This window comes from Trichogramma pretiosum, unplaced genomic scaffold, assembly GCF_000599845.2.
Source record: "Trichogramma pretiosum strain Unisexual culture from Peru unplaced genomic scaffold, Tpre_2.0 scaffold24, whole genome shotgun sequence".
NCBI lineage: Eukaryota > Metazoa > Arthropoda > Insecta > Hymenoptera > Trichogrammatidae > Trichogramma > Trichogramma pretiosum.
Genome location: NW_019641611.1, coordinates 838,158 through 856,327, shown reverse-complemented (window position 1 = coordinate 856,327; position 18,170 = coordinate 838,158). Strand labels below are relative to the sequence as shown.

General features: G+C 42.0%; 1 protein-coding gene across 5 annotated transcripts; it reads left to right on the top strand.

The window, feature by feature from the left end:
* Window positions 1–107: 107 nt before the first annotated feature.
* On the top strand, window positions 108–17,955 carry LOC106648385 (paxillin). 5 transcript variants are annotated; one of them, XM_023458681.1, is made up of 10 exons: window positions 108–468; window positions 9,070–9,284; window positions 10,224–10,440; window positions 10,924–11,050; window positions 11,360–11,582; window positions 13,444–13,836; window positions 14,094–14,267; window positions 14,367–14,597; window positions 16,421–16,541; window positions 16,666–17,955. In XM_023458681.1, exons 1-10 carry the CDS (start codon window positions 456–458, stop codon window positions 16,809–16,811), a joined length of 1,860 nt encoding a protein of 619 aa, XP_023314449.1. In that variant the 5' UTR covers window positions 108–455; the 3' UTR covers window positions 16,812–17,955. The 5 variants fall into 5 exon arrangements, with proteins under 5 accessions (XP_023314449.1, XP_023314448.1, XP_023314447.1 ...); XM_023458680.1 differs by lacking the exon at window positions 108–468 and adding an exon at window positions 2,445–2,574; XM_023458679.1 differs by lacking the exon at window positions 108–468 and adding an exon at window positions 4,716–4,821.
* Window positions 17,956–18,170: the final 215 nt, after the last annotated feature.

Genomic DNA, 18,170 nt, shown 5'->3' with positions numbered 1-18,170 from the left:
CTTTCTCGTTATCATTATCCGCGTACGTACTCGCGCCGCAGCATCGCAGCAGTAGGCAAGGAGCTCGTTGGAGGGGCAATTGTGCAGGGATGTTCTTGCGGCTTGGCGACACATCGCTCCGTGGCCTCTGCTGCAGGACGCAAAAAACCAACTGCTGCAGGACGTGCACACGATTAGCTCGCGTCAATCGTTCCAAGTTATTTTATCCATATAAGCCCATGTGAATGTCCGCGATACCTTGAATAAATGCGGATTCGTCGCAGCAGTGCTATAGTGTAGTTATTTCATGCCGCGACGGCGTACCGTCCCGTCAATTTCAGCGTACACAAACAAAGTCAGTGTATATATATATTTGAAAATCTGGGTCGTTATAGCGGCTGCAACGAGATAATTGTTGAATCGGTGCATCGATCAAGTGCTTTGTTTAAGTGTTGATAACTACGATTAACAACGACATGGACGATCTCGGTAAGCCACTTCATTAATGATTTTTAAAATATTAAAGTACGTATGCTTGTGGAGTGATCTTGACCTACGCGGTGGAGTAACCTCAAACTGCGAGACTGAGTAATGCAATTTCAGCTCGCTTAAACATTTCCGACGTCTTCGGGGCGTCAATAGTTCATATTGATCGCTTCGTACAGATGTGTCTCATGAACTGCTTCATAATTTTTTACTTATCCGCCCCGTTTGACGTTACTCATACGTGTCACTTTTAACTCTTTTTACACGGATTTCGTCGATACTTTTTTACTGTGAAATTTGTAAACAAAATAACGTTTTAGGTTATAAGAATATTTACAATACGTATATGCACGCCAATGAATAGATTTTTCGATATCGTGGGCGTATCATACACGTGTTTAGCGCTCGAGAACAATTTCAACAATCTTTTGACAGCGAGCCAGCCTATATTTGAATAGGTAGTTGATGTTTTGCATGCACGAAACGTAATTGAGTTCAATAGTGCTCTTGCATTTACGTACCGAGAGAGGAAAATCGAAGCATTTTCTTACTTTAAAGCCACTTCTAAGGCAACTATTCATAGAGTTATTTTGTAGCTATTCTTGTCGCAATGACTGCCGAAATGAAGTCTGTGAATCGAACAATAAACACGGTTTATGGCGATACATACTGCGATTCGCATGGTGTAGCAAATTTCATACGAATTTCATTGTGAACTTCGCTTTGAATCGCCACGGCGTATCGTCTATCGAACAATCGTGAGTCTGTCACGTGCGTCCGTTTTGTTCTTGGCTCAGCTTGTGAATAATTTCGAGCAAGATACTTCGTGGACGTGATTTTCTACATATCTTCTCACGTTTTGAGAGCTCCTCTTTTGAAAATAGACCAAGTTTTACTATCATCCGCGTGTTCATATCGATACTCGAGGGAGAACACGTACATTCATTGCCTGCGAGCACTTACCGCATGCCCGATGACTCAATTCGCGCTTTTTGATGTATTTTTATGCTATACGGAAGCGCAAAATTCTCGATAAAGCGAAACAGTTCCGCTTCGTCGTAACGCACCTCGCAGTCCATTTCGCGCTAAATGACTTTCGAAATATTCGGGTCAATAACCCACGAAAATTATATGCGATACAATTTTTTGAAATAAAACTCTTTTAATTGCGCTGAATGAGTGCAACTCTGAACGCTCTTTCGTTCAACGTCTCGTCAGCTTTGCTGCGTCTTTTTATTAGTTCCTAATTTACGATGAATCAGCCGTGAACAATTTTCTTCGCGCGACGCAACTGCCTTGTAAATTATTTTATTTATTCAACTAGCGCTAGCTCGTTCAAATGGAAAGTAAACACACGGCCGTGCTTTGCATTAATGCATTTGTCACAACGACTCAATTCAATATTTTTGTATTTTACTCTTTCGCCCTCTTAGAGAAGCGAGCACGTTCTGCGTCGAGTGTTATTCATTTTCCCATCTGAATCATGAGATTTTTGTTAAAAAAAAACCTCCAAACTTTGTCAGTGATTCACTTGGGGTTACATTACTCGAGTACTGAACTGCGCCTTACAATCACATATCATGTTTCACAGAAAAACTCACTAACAAAATATACTGGCATAAAACGTGGGCATAACAAATAGAAGAAAAACGTACTGCCATGTCGTAATCAAGTTCAACTACTTCTACTACGAGGTATCTTCCGTTACAGCAAGTTTGCAGCTTAATGCTACGAGGCTTCTCGTTTTTTTTTCTTCTCTCTTTCTCGCTCTTGCAGTCCGTACCTATGCGCTGCCTTGCCGCGTTGCGCCACGGTCGAGCTGCAGTAGTATTCGATATCAATATGGAATTAATGCGTAATTTTATAAAACCTTTGCGGTTTTAGAAAGACAATATGCGAGCTCGTGACAAACCGTTTGGTTTTTTAGATCTTGATAGCGTCCAGAGAGTCGGAATCGTTTCAGTCGTCTTTAAGCGTTTTTCGACGTTAGTATAATCTCTTATACCCGTGTTAAGCAGTGCTGTGATAATGCATACTGCACCTATTCACTCTCCGCCAACTAAGTGATTGCAGCAACGAAACTGCACGTCATGAACTTTCAATTTTTAGGTAAGGTATTGAGTCAAATTTATAAACTTTAGGTGCAAATAATTAATAGAATATTTATCTCACAAACCTAGTAGGGGTATTCTTTTAAATTCGGACATTGTTGATATTTTATAACTTGGTCACGCAGTGACTATACGAGTGCTACGCACGTATCTAAAAAATGTATTCATTCAAAATTGTACTCGTGCATGGCATTAATCAATTTTTTCACTGATATTAATTGAACATTCTAAAAAACATGACACCTCGAATCTTAGTTTATATTTTATAAATTTTCAAATATTTTTTTTAATGCAGTAGGAAATAAAAGTTTGACCGCTTAATTAAAGAAAAATAGTCTGCTGACGCAGGAAGTGAAAAAGAATGCCTTATTAGATCGCATTATCATTCGATTTTGTCTCGGTCGATAATTTACATGTGCGTTCTATAACACATTTTTTCTTTTTATAGGCAAGTAATACAATATTTTAATCAAAATTAAAGCTGAAAGAAAATCAAATTTATTCAATCTAATTAACATCTTCGTGTTAAATTATTGAGTTAAACTTCTTTATCGTTACAATCTATCTTTGAATTAAATCAATCGTACTGAAATGTCCAAATTCGTGGATTTATAATTTAAATTTTAATGAAAATCTAAAAAAGTAAATCTTGAATGAAATAGAGTGGTGACGCTGCTGTCATTTCCGCTACAGAGTATGTTTGGAATAAATACAATTATCGATCGTCACTAATGAGTAGCTGTATCTTTGCGTAGAATAAGAAAATTTACGTTTTCTTGACACTTCCAAATCATAATCTATTAGTTTTATCATTCTAGTTGTTGTCATGAGCGTTCTACTAGTCTCACATCATATACTTTGTACTGCTTATAAATTTTTAAATACAAAAGCAACATAGGCACAATATGTCTATTATCGTACGCCAATAACTATCAAACTTCTATGTATTATGCTCTCTGATAAATCTATAATATAATAATAATTTTCTTTTAAAAGAATTCGTTATTAAAATATTTTAATTTATTAAAATCAAGCCATTAAATATGGCTTGAAGTCAGTATATTTTTTGGACCAAGATCAACAGAAAGAAATGTGTAGTTAATGTTTATCTATTGGAAAAAATTATTTTTTAAATATGCGTAGACAGTGAGATATAAGATTTACGAGATAATTCAATCATTCATTGAAATTGAATATAAAAATCTTTATTAATTTATGTTTAAATATTAATAGTAATTTTTCAATTACAATTATAAGGCAAGGGGTAAAGATGTCTGGAAAGCTTTGTAAACATGAATCTTTGATTCGTCAGTTAAAAGTACCTATTCAAATAAAAGCTATCAATTTTCAGTGCCTGTCTCAGGCATATTTTTGCCTTGTTTCATGAAATTATAAATTTCATGAACGAGACAGAGAGTTTTACGTGATGCAGCATTCATTTTTTTGTTAATGCATCATATTATTCAAATATTGTTAAATAAAAAACATGATTTTCCTGTTGGTTAAAATTTGATTCTTATGATCTTGACTAGTATAAATCATAATTTGTACTAACGTATGCAGAGTCGTTGCTCTATCTCAAAGAGATACACGACTGAAATTATCGTAACCGCGCATAGCGGCAAGTGCATTTAAAAAAAAGCTCTTAGACTGCAAGTACGAGCTTGGCGCACTAAAACCCAATAAAAAACGACGAGCGAGATGGTCGGATTCGCAGCGCGAGATGTACAATACAAAGAAGTCAAGCGCTCGAGAAAGGGAAAAGCTCATCGGTCGTCGTCGCGTGGCGAAGAGATCTATTTTTAGGGTGGGATCGCTCTCGGGCGCCGCGTATACACGTGTGCGGGGTATATACACGGCGGCACATAGCTAAGCTGCGAGAGAGGCGAGCTCTCCCGAGTTCAGCGGCATCCTCTTCTGCTGGCTATAAACGCCGATCTACATAACACAACATTGCGCGACGACGATTCTCCAAGTGTGCATCATGCAGCAGCGGCCGCTGCTGCTGTAACATGCTGTTTTCTCGAGTGATCCTGATCGGTAGTGGCTCCTTGGCGAGATCGCGACTTTAGTGCGCTCGTGAGTGGTGTGCGTGCTCTTGTGCGTTGTGTTCGTGCAGTGTGAGTGTACTAGGCATCTTTTTTTGCCTGCAACATGGACCGGACGATGTATGGAAAGGTTGAGCCAGGCTACTCGTATCAGCCGTACAGGGTGACGCTACAAAAAAATGGTCTCGCGCCTGGATGTAAGCTTTTTCACGATTATTATTTTCTCTTTAACGCGAGAGTCGATGACATAATTTTTAGTTGAACAACCTATGCGTCGCGAGCAAAAATTAGCCTCGCTTATACTGCGTGGATGTATCGCAGTGTTTTGAAATACGCTTGCTGAAAAACATTGACATAGTTTTCCATGCAATTTAATAACTGTGTCCAACGATATGATTTGTAGGAAAACTAGAGCGCGTTACACGCTCCCCTGCTCTTAATCGTTCGTCAAAGCTTTCACGTTTGTTTTTTTTTTAATTAATCTTTTACATAACATCAACGAACGTTCATTATTCTCACTTTTTCCATTTCATTACTAAGCGCCATTGATTAAATCCCATTCGATGAACTCGGAGATCGAATTCAGTCCGATCGAAGTAAAGAGCAATTTGACACGACTTTAATTCCCTCTGTACGTACAGTGGCAATTAAATTTTCTGCAATTGCCAAGTCACTTCATCGATCGTTTCATTCGGTGCGTCAAACTTCATTTAGTCTTTTTTAGCACCTTGAGAGTGTTCAAGTCGTAAAATGCGCTTAATGTATTTGAACATCGCGCTTGATTTTAAATATTTACGCGTAAATGCCTGCACCCGCCAGCCGGTCAGCGATACGTAGATATATTTACTAAATAAGCCGACAGTCATAACATTTACGTCTGGGTCTGCAAAATAATTCGTCATAACTCAAATACTTGATGAACATAGCTTTTAACTAGTTTCTAATTCATGGTAGACTTAAGCTTTATCCGGCAGCTTTTAAACGCACCACTCCTCGATTTCCGATTTTAAATTCGCAAACTCGGCCTCGTACGGTCTCCGTACCGATTCTCTGATTAAATGACGTCGTACCGAATTAAGGGTATAAAGAATCGTTTGTGGAAAATCCTAACGAAGCGTAAAAAAAGGCGGATGCAGAGAGAAGGAAAGAGTAAGAGAGCGTATATGTGTTCAGACACTCGGAAGAGATGTAATTCACGCGATACCAAATTAACTTGTCCGGCTGAGAAGTAGAAAAAGAAGAGGAGAAATGCTACAAAAGGGCCGACCCGCGTAGACTCGCACCCGCACATCTCGTAAACAGCTTCGCCCATAGAGACAGACGAGTAATAATAATAATTGGTCATAGAAGTTTGCATTAGCTCACTGCTCGCTTAAGTGCAGTCTCCATGCATATTCCGCATGGTGTAGTAATATATTTTTGGCACTACAAAGTACAATAATATAATCGTATGCTTTTGAGCGGGAGAGAGAAAGAGAGAGATGCATTTTGCAACGCTTCGAATTTCATTAAGAAACTTTGGCCAAAATCCAGGTGAAGGGCTATATACTTTTCGCGCAAAAAATAAATTTTTCTCTAGACTAAATAAAAATAACACACCGACTCGCTGTAAATAAGTATTTGTGTGTATGCGCAAAGAAAAGAAAGAAACAAAACAATTTTTCAGAACTGTATTTGATGCTAATTTTAGAACACTTTGCCTGTCACAGCTCGAGTAAATATACTACCGAGCCTTATTTATATATAATCGCATTTTGTATTTATAATTTCTGCCTGTCGCGGTCAATCAATTATCGAGTCGCTGGCGTGTGTAAGGTTCAACGCACAAGGTAACGAATTCATTTTCTAAGACTCTCTTTCAAAGCTCGTATAGAGACGTAAGCTGCTTTATCGTCGATCGTGCAGTAGCTTCTCCAAATCGTTATTTTAATTCATTTTTATTTACTCTTTCGGTTAGCGAAGGATATCGAGATATAATTATGCATGCCATTTACGACGATAAAACTCGATAATTCCAAATATTTGACTGAACGATGAAGAGCTTATTTAAATTTGAATGCTATGGCATTGTAAAGTTTATAGATACGAGTGAAAAAAGTACCGAATATCGGTTTTGATCACCCCGTGATCTAGGCAACCGTGTGTTCTCTGCTGTATCTCGCGTTGCTCGCCAGCGGTCAGTGCTCGAAACAAGGCGTAATGCATGAACTTGGATTACCCGCGCGAGCGGGCCTGCAGTCGGTGTTACTTAGGTCTCGTGCTCGCCTCTGTACAGGCCTCGCTATTTTTATTTCAAATCTCTTATCTCGGCCGTTGTGCGGTTCTTTTTGCATTTCTTCAAATTTTCCCAGTACGTGGAAAACTCCTGTAGTGGGTGTGCGCGAGTGTGAAGCAGTTACATATAGGCGTACGCGACGAACGCATTGACAATGGAAGAGGCGCAAAACGACATTGACGCGCAGCAAGACGATCGAGCCAGTTCACCTTACTACGGTCGAATGATGCGCGAGGAAACGCTGCAGAAGCACCGCGAATGGGAGTCCAAAATCAGTGAGTTGCGTTGACCGATCGTCGTTTGCGCGCGAAAAAAAACGCTCGGAACTTTTTATCAGTAAAGAGAGAAGCGGGATCGGCGCAGACAGGCAGACCTGCTCGAAAAAAAGGCGTGCGTGTACCAGTGTGCGGCGCGCGTTATCGATGATTGGTAGCTCGAGTTGCCAAAAATGCGCCGATTCTCAGAATACACTCGCGCTGAATTTTCGTCGGCTGCCTACAGCGATTCTCTTTACCGATCGCTAAGCTCTCGAAATAGTTGCCCAGTGTATAATCTCTGTGTGTGTATATGTGGCTTGATATAAGTGCGATATACACACACACACAACACTTGCTGCCTGTACATGCTCTTTATTTATAGATATTGTTGAGGTAAAAGCTGAGCCGAACGCGTGTTTACGTTTGTCCATTTCACATGTGTTTTTATACAAAGACTCAATCGTGGATTACGCTCTATGGATATGTAGCGATCCAACAACAACGATAATTTAAGCATGATTTTCCAGTCGAAAACATTTTTTCATTATCAAAATGTAGAAAGCAGCAGCAAACGCTCGTCTGCGCGAGAAAGAATCGAACGCTGCGTTTTATCTGCCACTCGAGCTGTTCTTCTCTTTTTTCTCTTCTTATTTTTCGCTCTTGAGGCATTAAATGTATAAGCGTGATAGGCTCGCTCAAAAATTATACAAAATACGATTTATATGTTATGTTCGTCTGTAACTGATTGATTTGACACGGTTAACAGAGACAGTAGAGCCGAGCAATTCACTGATAAGTTGACCGAGGACTGCTCGATCTGTATAATACTGTATAATAACACGAATAGCCGAAACGAGCCGCGGATCTGTCCAATGCGTCGCGTTTTGTCAAGTACAATTTCGCATACAATTACGCGGCCTAGCGAGTGATTTATTGAACAACGTTTTTATGGAGCATTATTTACCTCTCGTGTAATTGAGGTAGAAATAATATAATGCTTTATAGGCAACGAGGCACGAAAGATAAAGACGTGTAAACTTGACCGCTTTGCACAAAATAGGTATTACACACGGATTATTTGTATGATGCACGAAACGAGAAATTAACTAAAAATATAACACTGTATATGATTCGTCGAAGCTTCGCGACGATCTTGTATTATACGTGTGTGTGAGTATGTGTACTCCCGCGTCCATCTGATAAGGGAGTGTCATAATTGTTCACAATTCCAATTATATGCTCGGCCAATTGAAGCATGCAAGCGAGCGTATGCCGCGCAATAAAAGCCATCAGGCGGCATTTTACTGCACATTTTACGCGCGATGCACTATTCTGCTAAATATAAAACTTTTTCGGCGTCATCGAGAGACTTAGCTGGGCCGATTATAAGAGAGATCGAGTGTGCGTGCGTGTTTTTGCTTCGATGATGTGAGGCTTTGTGTGCGCGCAGTAGTACGCCCCGCCTTTGTTCTGGGCGATGCTCATCGTCGTCAACGAGAAATTCATGATCGATCTTCTTTTATTTAGCGAGCCTAGTCTGAATTGGTTTTTTATTGGATTATAATTGGTTCGCTCGTTTATCGAACTAATGAACCAGTTACCCTCGCTTTATGACTCGGTTGATGTATTTTTTTTTTGTTTCTTCATTAGATGCTGTGTGCGCAATATTGCTCCAAAATTAGACACTTTCGGTAACGACTATGAGACTGCCAAAATATGTCTGCCATCGTTTTCGTCCGAAATTTCGCTAATGTATTAATTAACGCATTAATATTTCGATTATAATCCGCAAATCTTGGCTCCGATCTTTTATGAATTGATATATAGGGTCACAAATTTTGTCCAATATACAATGTTGCGCGAATACAGGGTTTTAAGCTTCTAAAATAATTAACGTTAAAACTCGATTACAGATGCCTTACTGGCCGACTTGCAGAACACGGTTTCGACGGACTCGGCGCTGCTGAACAACAGCGGAAGTACACCCGGCTATGGCTCGATCAACGGCACGCGCCAGCAGCATCAGCATCAGCAGCGAGAGCAGCAGCACCTGCACAACAATGCGTCGCCGTCTTCCTACAAGACGTACGAGAACTGCGCCACTCCCCCGCCCATGTCTTCGCAGTCGGTACGTTGATTTTTACCAAGATGCACCGAAAATATCTCCTCGCCCCTGACAGGGTTCATTGGTATTTTTCTGTTGTTGGGCGCGCGATCCTCGACATGTTTTTCGCGGAGAAAAAAAAAGACACGGCATTTGACTCTCACTCTTGAAAATCGGGGTCGCGCAATCGAGAGAAGAAAAACACCATCGAGGCGGATTTAAGAGCGAGCCCGGCGCGTGTGCAAGCTCTCGCTTCGAGCTGTCACGTCGATTATGTATCAAAGACGCTTCGATATTGCACACGCTCTGCGTGTGCTCGCACGATTCTAAAATTAAAACGCGACTTTTGCGAAAAAGAGCGCCACCACCAGAGCCACGCGACGTTCCATTATGAGTGATCGCGTCTCTCACAGAGAGAGAAAGAGCGCGAGGAATTTTCTGCTCGAGTTTTTTCCCCGTCTTTTAAGGGTGTAAGTCATCGTCGAGCATCGCGGCCAATTCCGCGCTCGTGTTTCCGACGCACGATTAATAAAGCGAGACGCATCGCTCGTTCGTTCGTTCTATCGCTCGCTCGCGTGCACGCCTTGGACGAGGACCATAATGTATTATTATACGGCATAATAAACCGCAGCAGAGCCCTCGCGAGCTTTTTTCCTTCCTTCGTCAAGCTGCGAGAAATCATCCGCGCGATATTTTTGGCAAGGTCCATTACGATGTTTTCCTTGCAATGCGCGCGCTTAAATGTGCAATGCAGTCGTGCGCTTGCTCGCGCGATTAACTTGTAAAATCTAATTTGGTATGAATTTTATGATCCGATGACATGACTTATCGATCGCGGGCAAATATAATAATCCGCCACGCCACTTTTGGACGTGATCCGTTGGCTTCGCAGCCGAGCCGTGTCTGCCAAAATGCACCTTTTCGAAAAATACGTCTATTACTTTTTTTTCCATTGCTTCGCAGCCGACCTATCAGAATCGGGAAGCGATCGAGGAGGCGAGGATAAGCGTCAACAATGCCGCCGGCCACGGTCGGCACTATCCGCATCCCAGCGGAGCAGCGTCGTCTTCGACCGGGTCCAGCTCGAAAATGCCGTCGCTCAACAACAACCTCACCGAGTTGGACACGCTTCTGCAAGACCTGAGCAACGCCCGCTACAATTCGTATCCCCAAGAACGAGGTAATTTAACGAGCTCTCTGGTAATCTACGTTGCGCGCAGCGTCGAGTAATGGAATCGTAACGATGATTCTCGCTGAAATTTCGTTGATTAAAGTCCACGAAGCTAACGAGCTTCTCAATTATGCACCGAGCGAGTTGCAACGAGTGTATACCTTTCGGCACTTATTAATTGCTAGACATAGCTTTTGTGTTATTACGCGCTCGACGATGACGACGACGGCGGCGGCGGTGGTAGCGGCGATGAGCGTCAACGTCGAGCGACCGCGTCTTGGACTATGACCTTCCGCCGAAACGAAGGTTTTCAAACGCCAAATTGGATGTGATCCAATGCAACGCGAGTCGGAATATCTTCCATGAAGAAGAGACAAGCGTCATCGACACTCAATTTAATTCTCTCTCTCGTTTTCTCTCTAATGTCAAGCGAATAAGATGCTACCTGTTGCGAACTAAATCCATGTCTTTTCTTTCCTTTTTCATTTACAGACGTGAGAGATGGCGTGACAAATGGTGTTCGTCGCAGTCCAATGCTGCGCTCGACGAGTAGCCTGTCACCGAGTGGACCGACGGTCGACAGTTTGCTGGAAGAGTTAGCCACAGGAATGCCGAATGGGTGAGTCTCGCTCTCGGAAGCTCGTCTGTGCGTGCGACCTTCGGATAAGCCCGGACTCGCCGATACCATCTTTATGTTTTTTTTCTGCCTTTTGATTTACTTCTGCAGTTCTCTATTTGAAAAATATATAATAGCTTAGCGTGGCTCATTGTCGCTCGAAGCTGACGTAACGGCCGCTTTGTTATTGTTAATATTATCGCGGTTGTAAAAGCCGGCCCGAGTGTATCGGTGGCGATCGGAAACGTCGATAAGTCTATCGCTCTCGATCGGCTTTTTTCGCGCATTCACGCGAGGCATTTTTACGCGCAGGGATTACTCGAACGGCGGACAGCGCATGAAGGTCACCATTCAGGAGACGTCGATGGACCTGCAGCCCACGGGGCCAATGGACGGCTATTATCCGCCGAGTCATCAGGGCTCGCTGAGCAGACGAGGAAGCGAGCAGCAGCACGGCTACAGCAACGGCCACCACACGGCCAGCAACGCCACCAGAGAGCTCGACGACCTAATGGCTTCCTTATCGGAATTCAAGGTTGGCTTTTCGCAATCCTACCTTATGTGTATAATGTGTAACGAAATTCGGTACGAAGGCAATTCATCGAGTTATATATTTCCGAAATCAATACATGACAGCATCAATGCAGATGAAGATGGCTCATTTTCTATTTTTGTTTGGCTTACTAATCACGCAATGCTATTTGTCAACTAAACGTTGACTAGCTTATCGATTTTATGCAGCTCCGGTGAGCAGCGAGATTATACACTATAAAGTAATATTTTACCGCGGCTTTTTATACTTGCAAATCCTTGAGGGTCGCGATAAGCTCGTAAAAAGCATTCACAATATTTTTGGCTATTTGCGCCGAGTAAACATACGGTGCGCGCGTGCTGCTGTTTGTGTTGAATTGTCAGAAAAATGCAAATGTCAAATTCGCTAGTGAATATATTAAAACGACCGATCTTCGTCTATTTTTAAGAATCTATTTTCAAGATCACTGAAAATTACTGAGCTTTTTTCAGTCTCGTGGACCGATCATGCGGTCTATTCGATTTTGCAAAAAGAAAAAAAAAATCAAATGAAATAATTCCATATTGTTACAAAATGATAATCGGCCATGTAACGACGGAAATAGAAACTTTGTCGGGTATGAAATAAAAACTTCATTTCGAAAAGTTTATTTTTGTAAGTCCCGATATTTAGATCGCGTTTGTAATTTTCCTGACGTTTTCGGGTCGATCTCGCGCGCCGCGAGACGCTACCAACCCAATGAATCATAAAAAGTCAAAGTCGACGATCTTGAAGAAAAAAGGAGAGACGCTTGGATTATCTACTCGCGGCGCGCGTGCAGGGACCGATCGTCGTACTCGGCCAAAAGTTCGATAAAACGCCGTAATAATATCTCGAAGCTCTATTATAGCCGAGTCGACGCAGTCATCGTCGCGGCATAACAACACACACGCACGGCTTCTGGCCATTCTTGGCCGTGTGCATTACCGAAATAACCGCGCTTCGCGCTTTCCGAGTGCTGTACACACACACACGATGAGGCCCTACGACGCGGCGCGCATCGCCCAAACTGTTCACTCGTCGTCGTCGTTTTTTTTTTCTTCGTCTTTCTTACTCTAGGAACTCTTTGACTCTCTGCGTACAAAACAGGCGAAATATAATCTAGCCACTCGTGTTTTGCCAAAAGTCGCGCTGGTAAATAAATAAAGCGCGAGAGCAGTCGAGTTGGAAAATTATATAAAAAGCTTGGTCTTGCGCGGGCGCGTGCTCGCGTCTGCTCGTAAACATTAAAGATCCTATTAGTTATGTTCTTGAAACGCGTGAGGCTAACGATTATTACGTAGAGCGAGTCCGCCGCCGTTGCTCGTTGTCTAGTCAACGCTCGTTCGTCGCATGCCCGCTCTCGCATTATGTTTTTTTTTCCACTCGTCAAATTTACATTTGCGTACGTACGCAAGACTATTAGGAGCCAGATTTTCTTGAATCGCGCAACCACGCCGCAAATAGATGATTTTGTTGCAGAAAAAAGGCAATAATCTCCGTGTAAGGAGCGCCAGAGCTTTTGCCTGTGACCGCGTGCTGCACACGGCAGTAGCAGCCGCATCAGCAGCAAAAGCAACAACAACAACAATAATAATAATGACGATAATAACGGCAAGCGATCGGTATCCTCGCACACGCATTGTGGCGTACGCGTATATATATGCAATCGGTTTGTCAGCCTTCCCTCTACCTATGCTCTCGCTCGGCACCCCCCCCCTCCCTCCACCCGTGAAAAGCTCGACTCGAAAGCTTTTTCGAGATATCTGAAAATACCCGAAAAGCTCGCGTACGTATAAGCAACCAGTAAAAACGGCGGCGTTTGCTTGTGTGCGATTTCATACAGATGAACCAGCAGCCACCACCACCAACGACTTCGCTTCAGCAACGGAGTAGTGAATCTAGCGGAGGTATAAGACATCAGCAGTCGCACACGAGCAACAGTTGCGGTAGCAGTCCGCTGCCTGGAAACGAACAGACGACCACGACAACGTGCAGCCGAGTTTACGTACAAGAGACCCGACAGCAGGGCCATCCTCAGTATATACCGGCACACTACGAGAGCAATCATCTAGTACATCAGCAGCAGCAGCAGCAACAGCAGCAGCAGCAACAGTATTATCAACGAAATCAGTTGGATTCTATGCTTGGTAATCTCCAAGCAGACATGAGTCGCCAAGGTGTAAACACGACCCAAAAGGGATGCTGCAGCGCTTGCGAGAAGCCGATCGTCGGACAGGTGCTACATTTTTTTCGGCCCTCGCGCGAAAGAAGGCATCTGTTGAGTGATTTTCTCATCGTCGATCTTGGCCAGACACCAGAAGAAATTACCAGCAGACGCCGCGCTTCGCCGGGCAACGTCGAGCATCGCCGACACGATTTCAATGCCGATCACATCGACGATGCTCGACGTTTTGTGTAACCACTTGAATACCTAATGAACTCGTTTGTTTAACAATTTTCTTCTTCTTTTTTTTTGTCGTTCATTCGTCGCAGGTAATCACGGCTCTGGGTAAGACATGGCATCCGGAGCACTTCACCTGCACCCACTGCCGCGAGGAGCTGGGAACCCGGAATTTCTTCGAGCGCGAGGGTAAACCCTACTGCGAGAACGACTATCACAATCTGTTCTCGCCCAGGTGCGCGTACTGCAACGGACCCATCCTCGACGTACGTATTTTTGACCGAAGACAACTGCGATAGCTGCAATTGTCCGTGTGTTCATCGTGTCATAATTTTCCATCCGTGTGTTTACGAATTTATTTATAGAAATGCGTCACCGCACTGGAGAAGACATGGCACACCGAGCACTTCTTCTGCGCTCAATGCGGCAAACAATTCGGCGAGGAGGGCTTCCATGAGCGCGACGGCAAGCCCTACTGCCGCGACGACTACTTCGACATGTTCGCCCCCAAGTGCGGGGGCTGCAATCGTGCCATCATGGAGAACTACATATCCGCCCTCAACAGTCAATGGCATCCAGAATGCTTCGTATGCAGGGTACGTTCTTTACGAAATTTCATACCGAATCATTTCACTTTCGTCCGACCGATTTGTAATCGCCAAAGCCGAATCTGGCCAAAAGCAAAATGTTTACGTAGCCGCGCGAGCGCGCCTATTATACCTATAGACGGACGCGCTTGCATAATCCGCCGCTGATGACCTCAGGTGTGACGCCAAAAATTCGCATATCATTAGCAACTGTATACGGTTGATATTTTCAGGATTGCAACAAACCGGTGTCCGGCAAGTCGTTTTACGCCATGGAGGGTAAGCCGATGTGCCCCAAATGCGTAGGCGTCGACGAAGACGAGGAAGACGACGGTGAGGAAGAAGAGGCGTAAGCGTCCGAGAGCGTCTCTATCTTAGATCGAGCAACAGCCAATCGATACACAATACACGATATATATTTTTTGAGCGAATGTATGAGTGAATGCTAAAAGTGTGATAGATTGTTTATTTTAAAAACGTAGAGAAAATGAATTTTACGTATATTTACACTTTTTCGTATGTAAAAATACTTACCCCAAGCGATACGAGTCAGCTTTGCTGGAGCACCAATGATATCTATAAGCCGCCAATTGAAAATTGTGCGAAGCTAAATGATGATGATTATGATATCAACAATGAAAAAAAATGATGGGAGTGGATGTTCCCTCCGTTTTTTGCAGGACCAAAAAATGACGCAGATACGAATAATATTCAAAGCTCTAGCAACTACTCGTTATCGATTTACCTTCGAAAAAACTTACACGCCCCCCACAAACACAAACATAAACACACTTAAACACACACATTGACCCTTTTTAAACAGTCGACGAACTATCGAAAGTCGATTTTTTTACAAAAGTATGCGAGAGAACTGATCGAATGGCTCGTTTACAACGAGCTTCTATTCTGTACACTTTATGTTAACGATTAATAAATGTATATTTTAAAATAAAAAAACAGTTAACAAAAAAAAAAAAAAAAAAAAAAAAAAAACAAAAAAAAATCAAAATAAAAAAAAACAAAACAAATACAAAAAAACAAAACAAAAAATAAGACAAACTTATGCGCGTGCCGCGGGTGTGCTTACGCTCAACCCCCTCGGGCTTTTATTCTCGGGGTCAAGGTTGTGCGCTCGCTCGCTGGCTCTCGCGCGAGGTGTCGTGCGCACAAATTTCGGCTTTCGCGCGCGCGTGTGTGTGTACGTGCGCGCTCGCGTTGGAAAGCTAAATTTATGCACACGTGCGCGAGGCGTCGTGTGCAATTTTTTCCGCGTTTCTATTCGATCGTGTAGGCGTGTGCGAATGAGAATTGCGTGATACATTTCTCTTTTTTGCCGAAGTGCTTTTCCTCGATCTCGATGACGCTACTCCATACGGCTCTTCCTCTGCCTCGTTGATACACAGACCTTACGTCATCTATATCGAAACGTATTAATTTTGATGAGACAATCCTCGCTATGAGTTAAAATTAAGCCGTCTCGGTGTGTTCACCATTTCGTGTGGATACGCGTTGGACATTAATCATAAGTTAAACAACTTGAGCGAGTGAAGCTCATGACCGCTCTTGCTCGCTTATTATAATCTAGATGAGCTCACGTTATCGTTGTATATTTATACAGCTATGAGCGCATAATTATGAGAGAGGCACCTTTTTCGATATACCTGCGATTGCACTGAATTTCCGTTCTGAAAAAAAGACTCGATTGTGAGTCGATTTGAAGTGGTCTTTAGTCACACCGTAAAATCGTCATCGATTATTTGAATAAAAATTACTGCTCTTGAATGCACGTCATTGACGAATATAAGGCTGATCTTATTTATTGTTTGTTGCAGGATTGTCGGCAAAAGTTTCAAGGTGGCTCATTTTTCGACCACGAGGGCCAGCCGTACTGTGAGACGCATTACCACGCAAAGCGCGGCTCTCTGTGCGCCGGCTGTCACAAGCCCATAACCGGTATGCTTTGCTTTTATGCCGCTGTACTATAGCTTTTCCGCGATAAGCTCGTTTTGTTGTTCATCCTCGTTTTTACGATCACGTGAATCACTACATTTTTCTGTTTTATTTTTTATTCTTACAGGTCGCTGCATAACCGCCATGTTCCGCAAATTTCATCCAGAGCACTTCGTCTGCGCGTTCTGCTTGAAGCAGCTGAACAAGGGCACGTTCAAGGAACAAAACGACAAGCCCTACTGCCACGGCTGCTTCGACAAACTCTTCGGCTGAGCTTGACAAGTTCGTGCAATGACGATGATTACCCACGTCCACACACGCTCGAATGACGTTCGCTCAGGTCGCCGCAACAGCAGCAGTGGCTTATTTCTATTGCGACTACCAGAGCGTGATAATACAAAGTTAAAGTTTTGTAACGAGCGCCCTGATAGTTACATTGTTATCGATTTGTTTTCGCGTTTTTATTCACATTGTCGATCGCGGAATCTTCAATCGTTGCGCGGCAAATGAAATGTATTCTGTTCTTTTGTTTTAATGGTGCATTCGATCGTTGTTGATTACTTGAAGCAAAAAGGATTGTATTTATACACTCACATCTAGTTTTTCACGAAGAAGCTTTGAGTATAGTGCCAAATGATATAATACATTTTAACAGAGATTAGCGGTGTATTATTTATTTTTACATTGCTCTGTCAAGCCATCCACTTCATATAAATTTCAGTTAGATTAAACGACGACTTTATACGAGTTATATTGTCTGTACGCGATTCTATACATACATTTCAACCGTACTATACACGAAAATTATAATTATAATCAATATTGTTAGGTATGTAGCGAAGATGTACGAACGATTGTTTATATGATGCATTAGAAGAAGTAAAAACAACGAATTATATTATTTTCAAGTGGTGCTGAAGGCAACCACTCCATGTCTTTAGTTTTTTTCGATCGATAAAATTACCTGTATTATAGTCAGAGTAGCTGTTTTTCTCTATTTTTAACTAATTTGTTATACAATTAATGGTCATAATGGCTTAAAATCGCTTGATATTAGATTGCATCGATTTTTTTTCACAAAACATGATTTCGTAACCGGACGATATATTTTATTATATGTGTAAGAAAACCTGTAATTTTAATCATGTTAGTTATTATGTATAGACAGTTGAAGAATTTTCAACATTTTTAAAGCTCAGAGAATTTGATATTACCTATAAATATACCAATTTTTCCGATGCATTTATGTTTTTTGGTGTATTCAAAAGTAACAATTTGTGTAAATCGTTCAATTATTTTTTAGTTTGTAAGCTTTTAATGTGTAAAAGGTGCTAACCAAAGCTCGATTATTATTTATAATTGGTCAAACATTATGTATTTTTCAAAAAATAACTTTCTTCGTCAGTTCTTTTAGCAAATAAATATTTAAATTATTAGTTCCATTTTATAATTTTATCGTTTTTACTAATTTGTTTAATTTTTAAGTGTACAGTGAAAATTGTCTGTAGAAAAGATATAAAAATATTTGAAGCCGATATTATTGTAATAATTCTAAAGTTTTCAAGAAGTATGTACTTGGGCGTTATATTTCGCATTCTTTAATTGAACTCTAAATATTTCTTTAAATCAAGG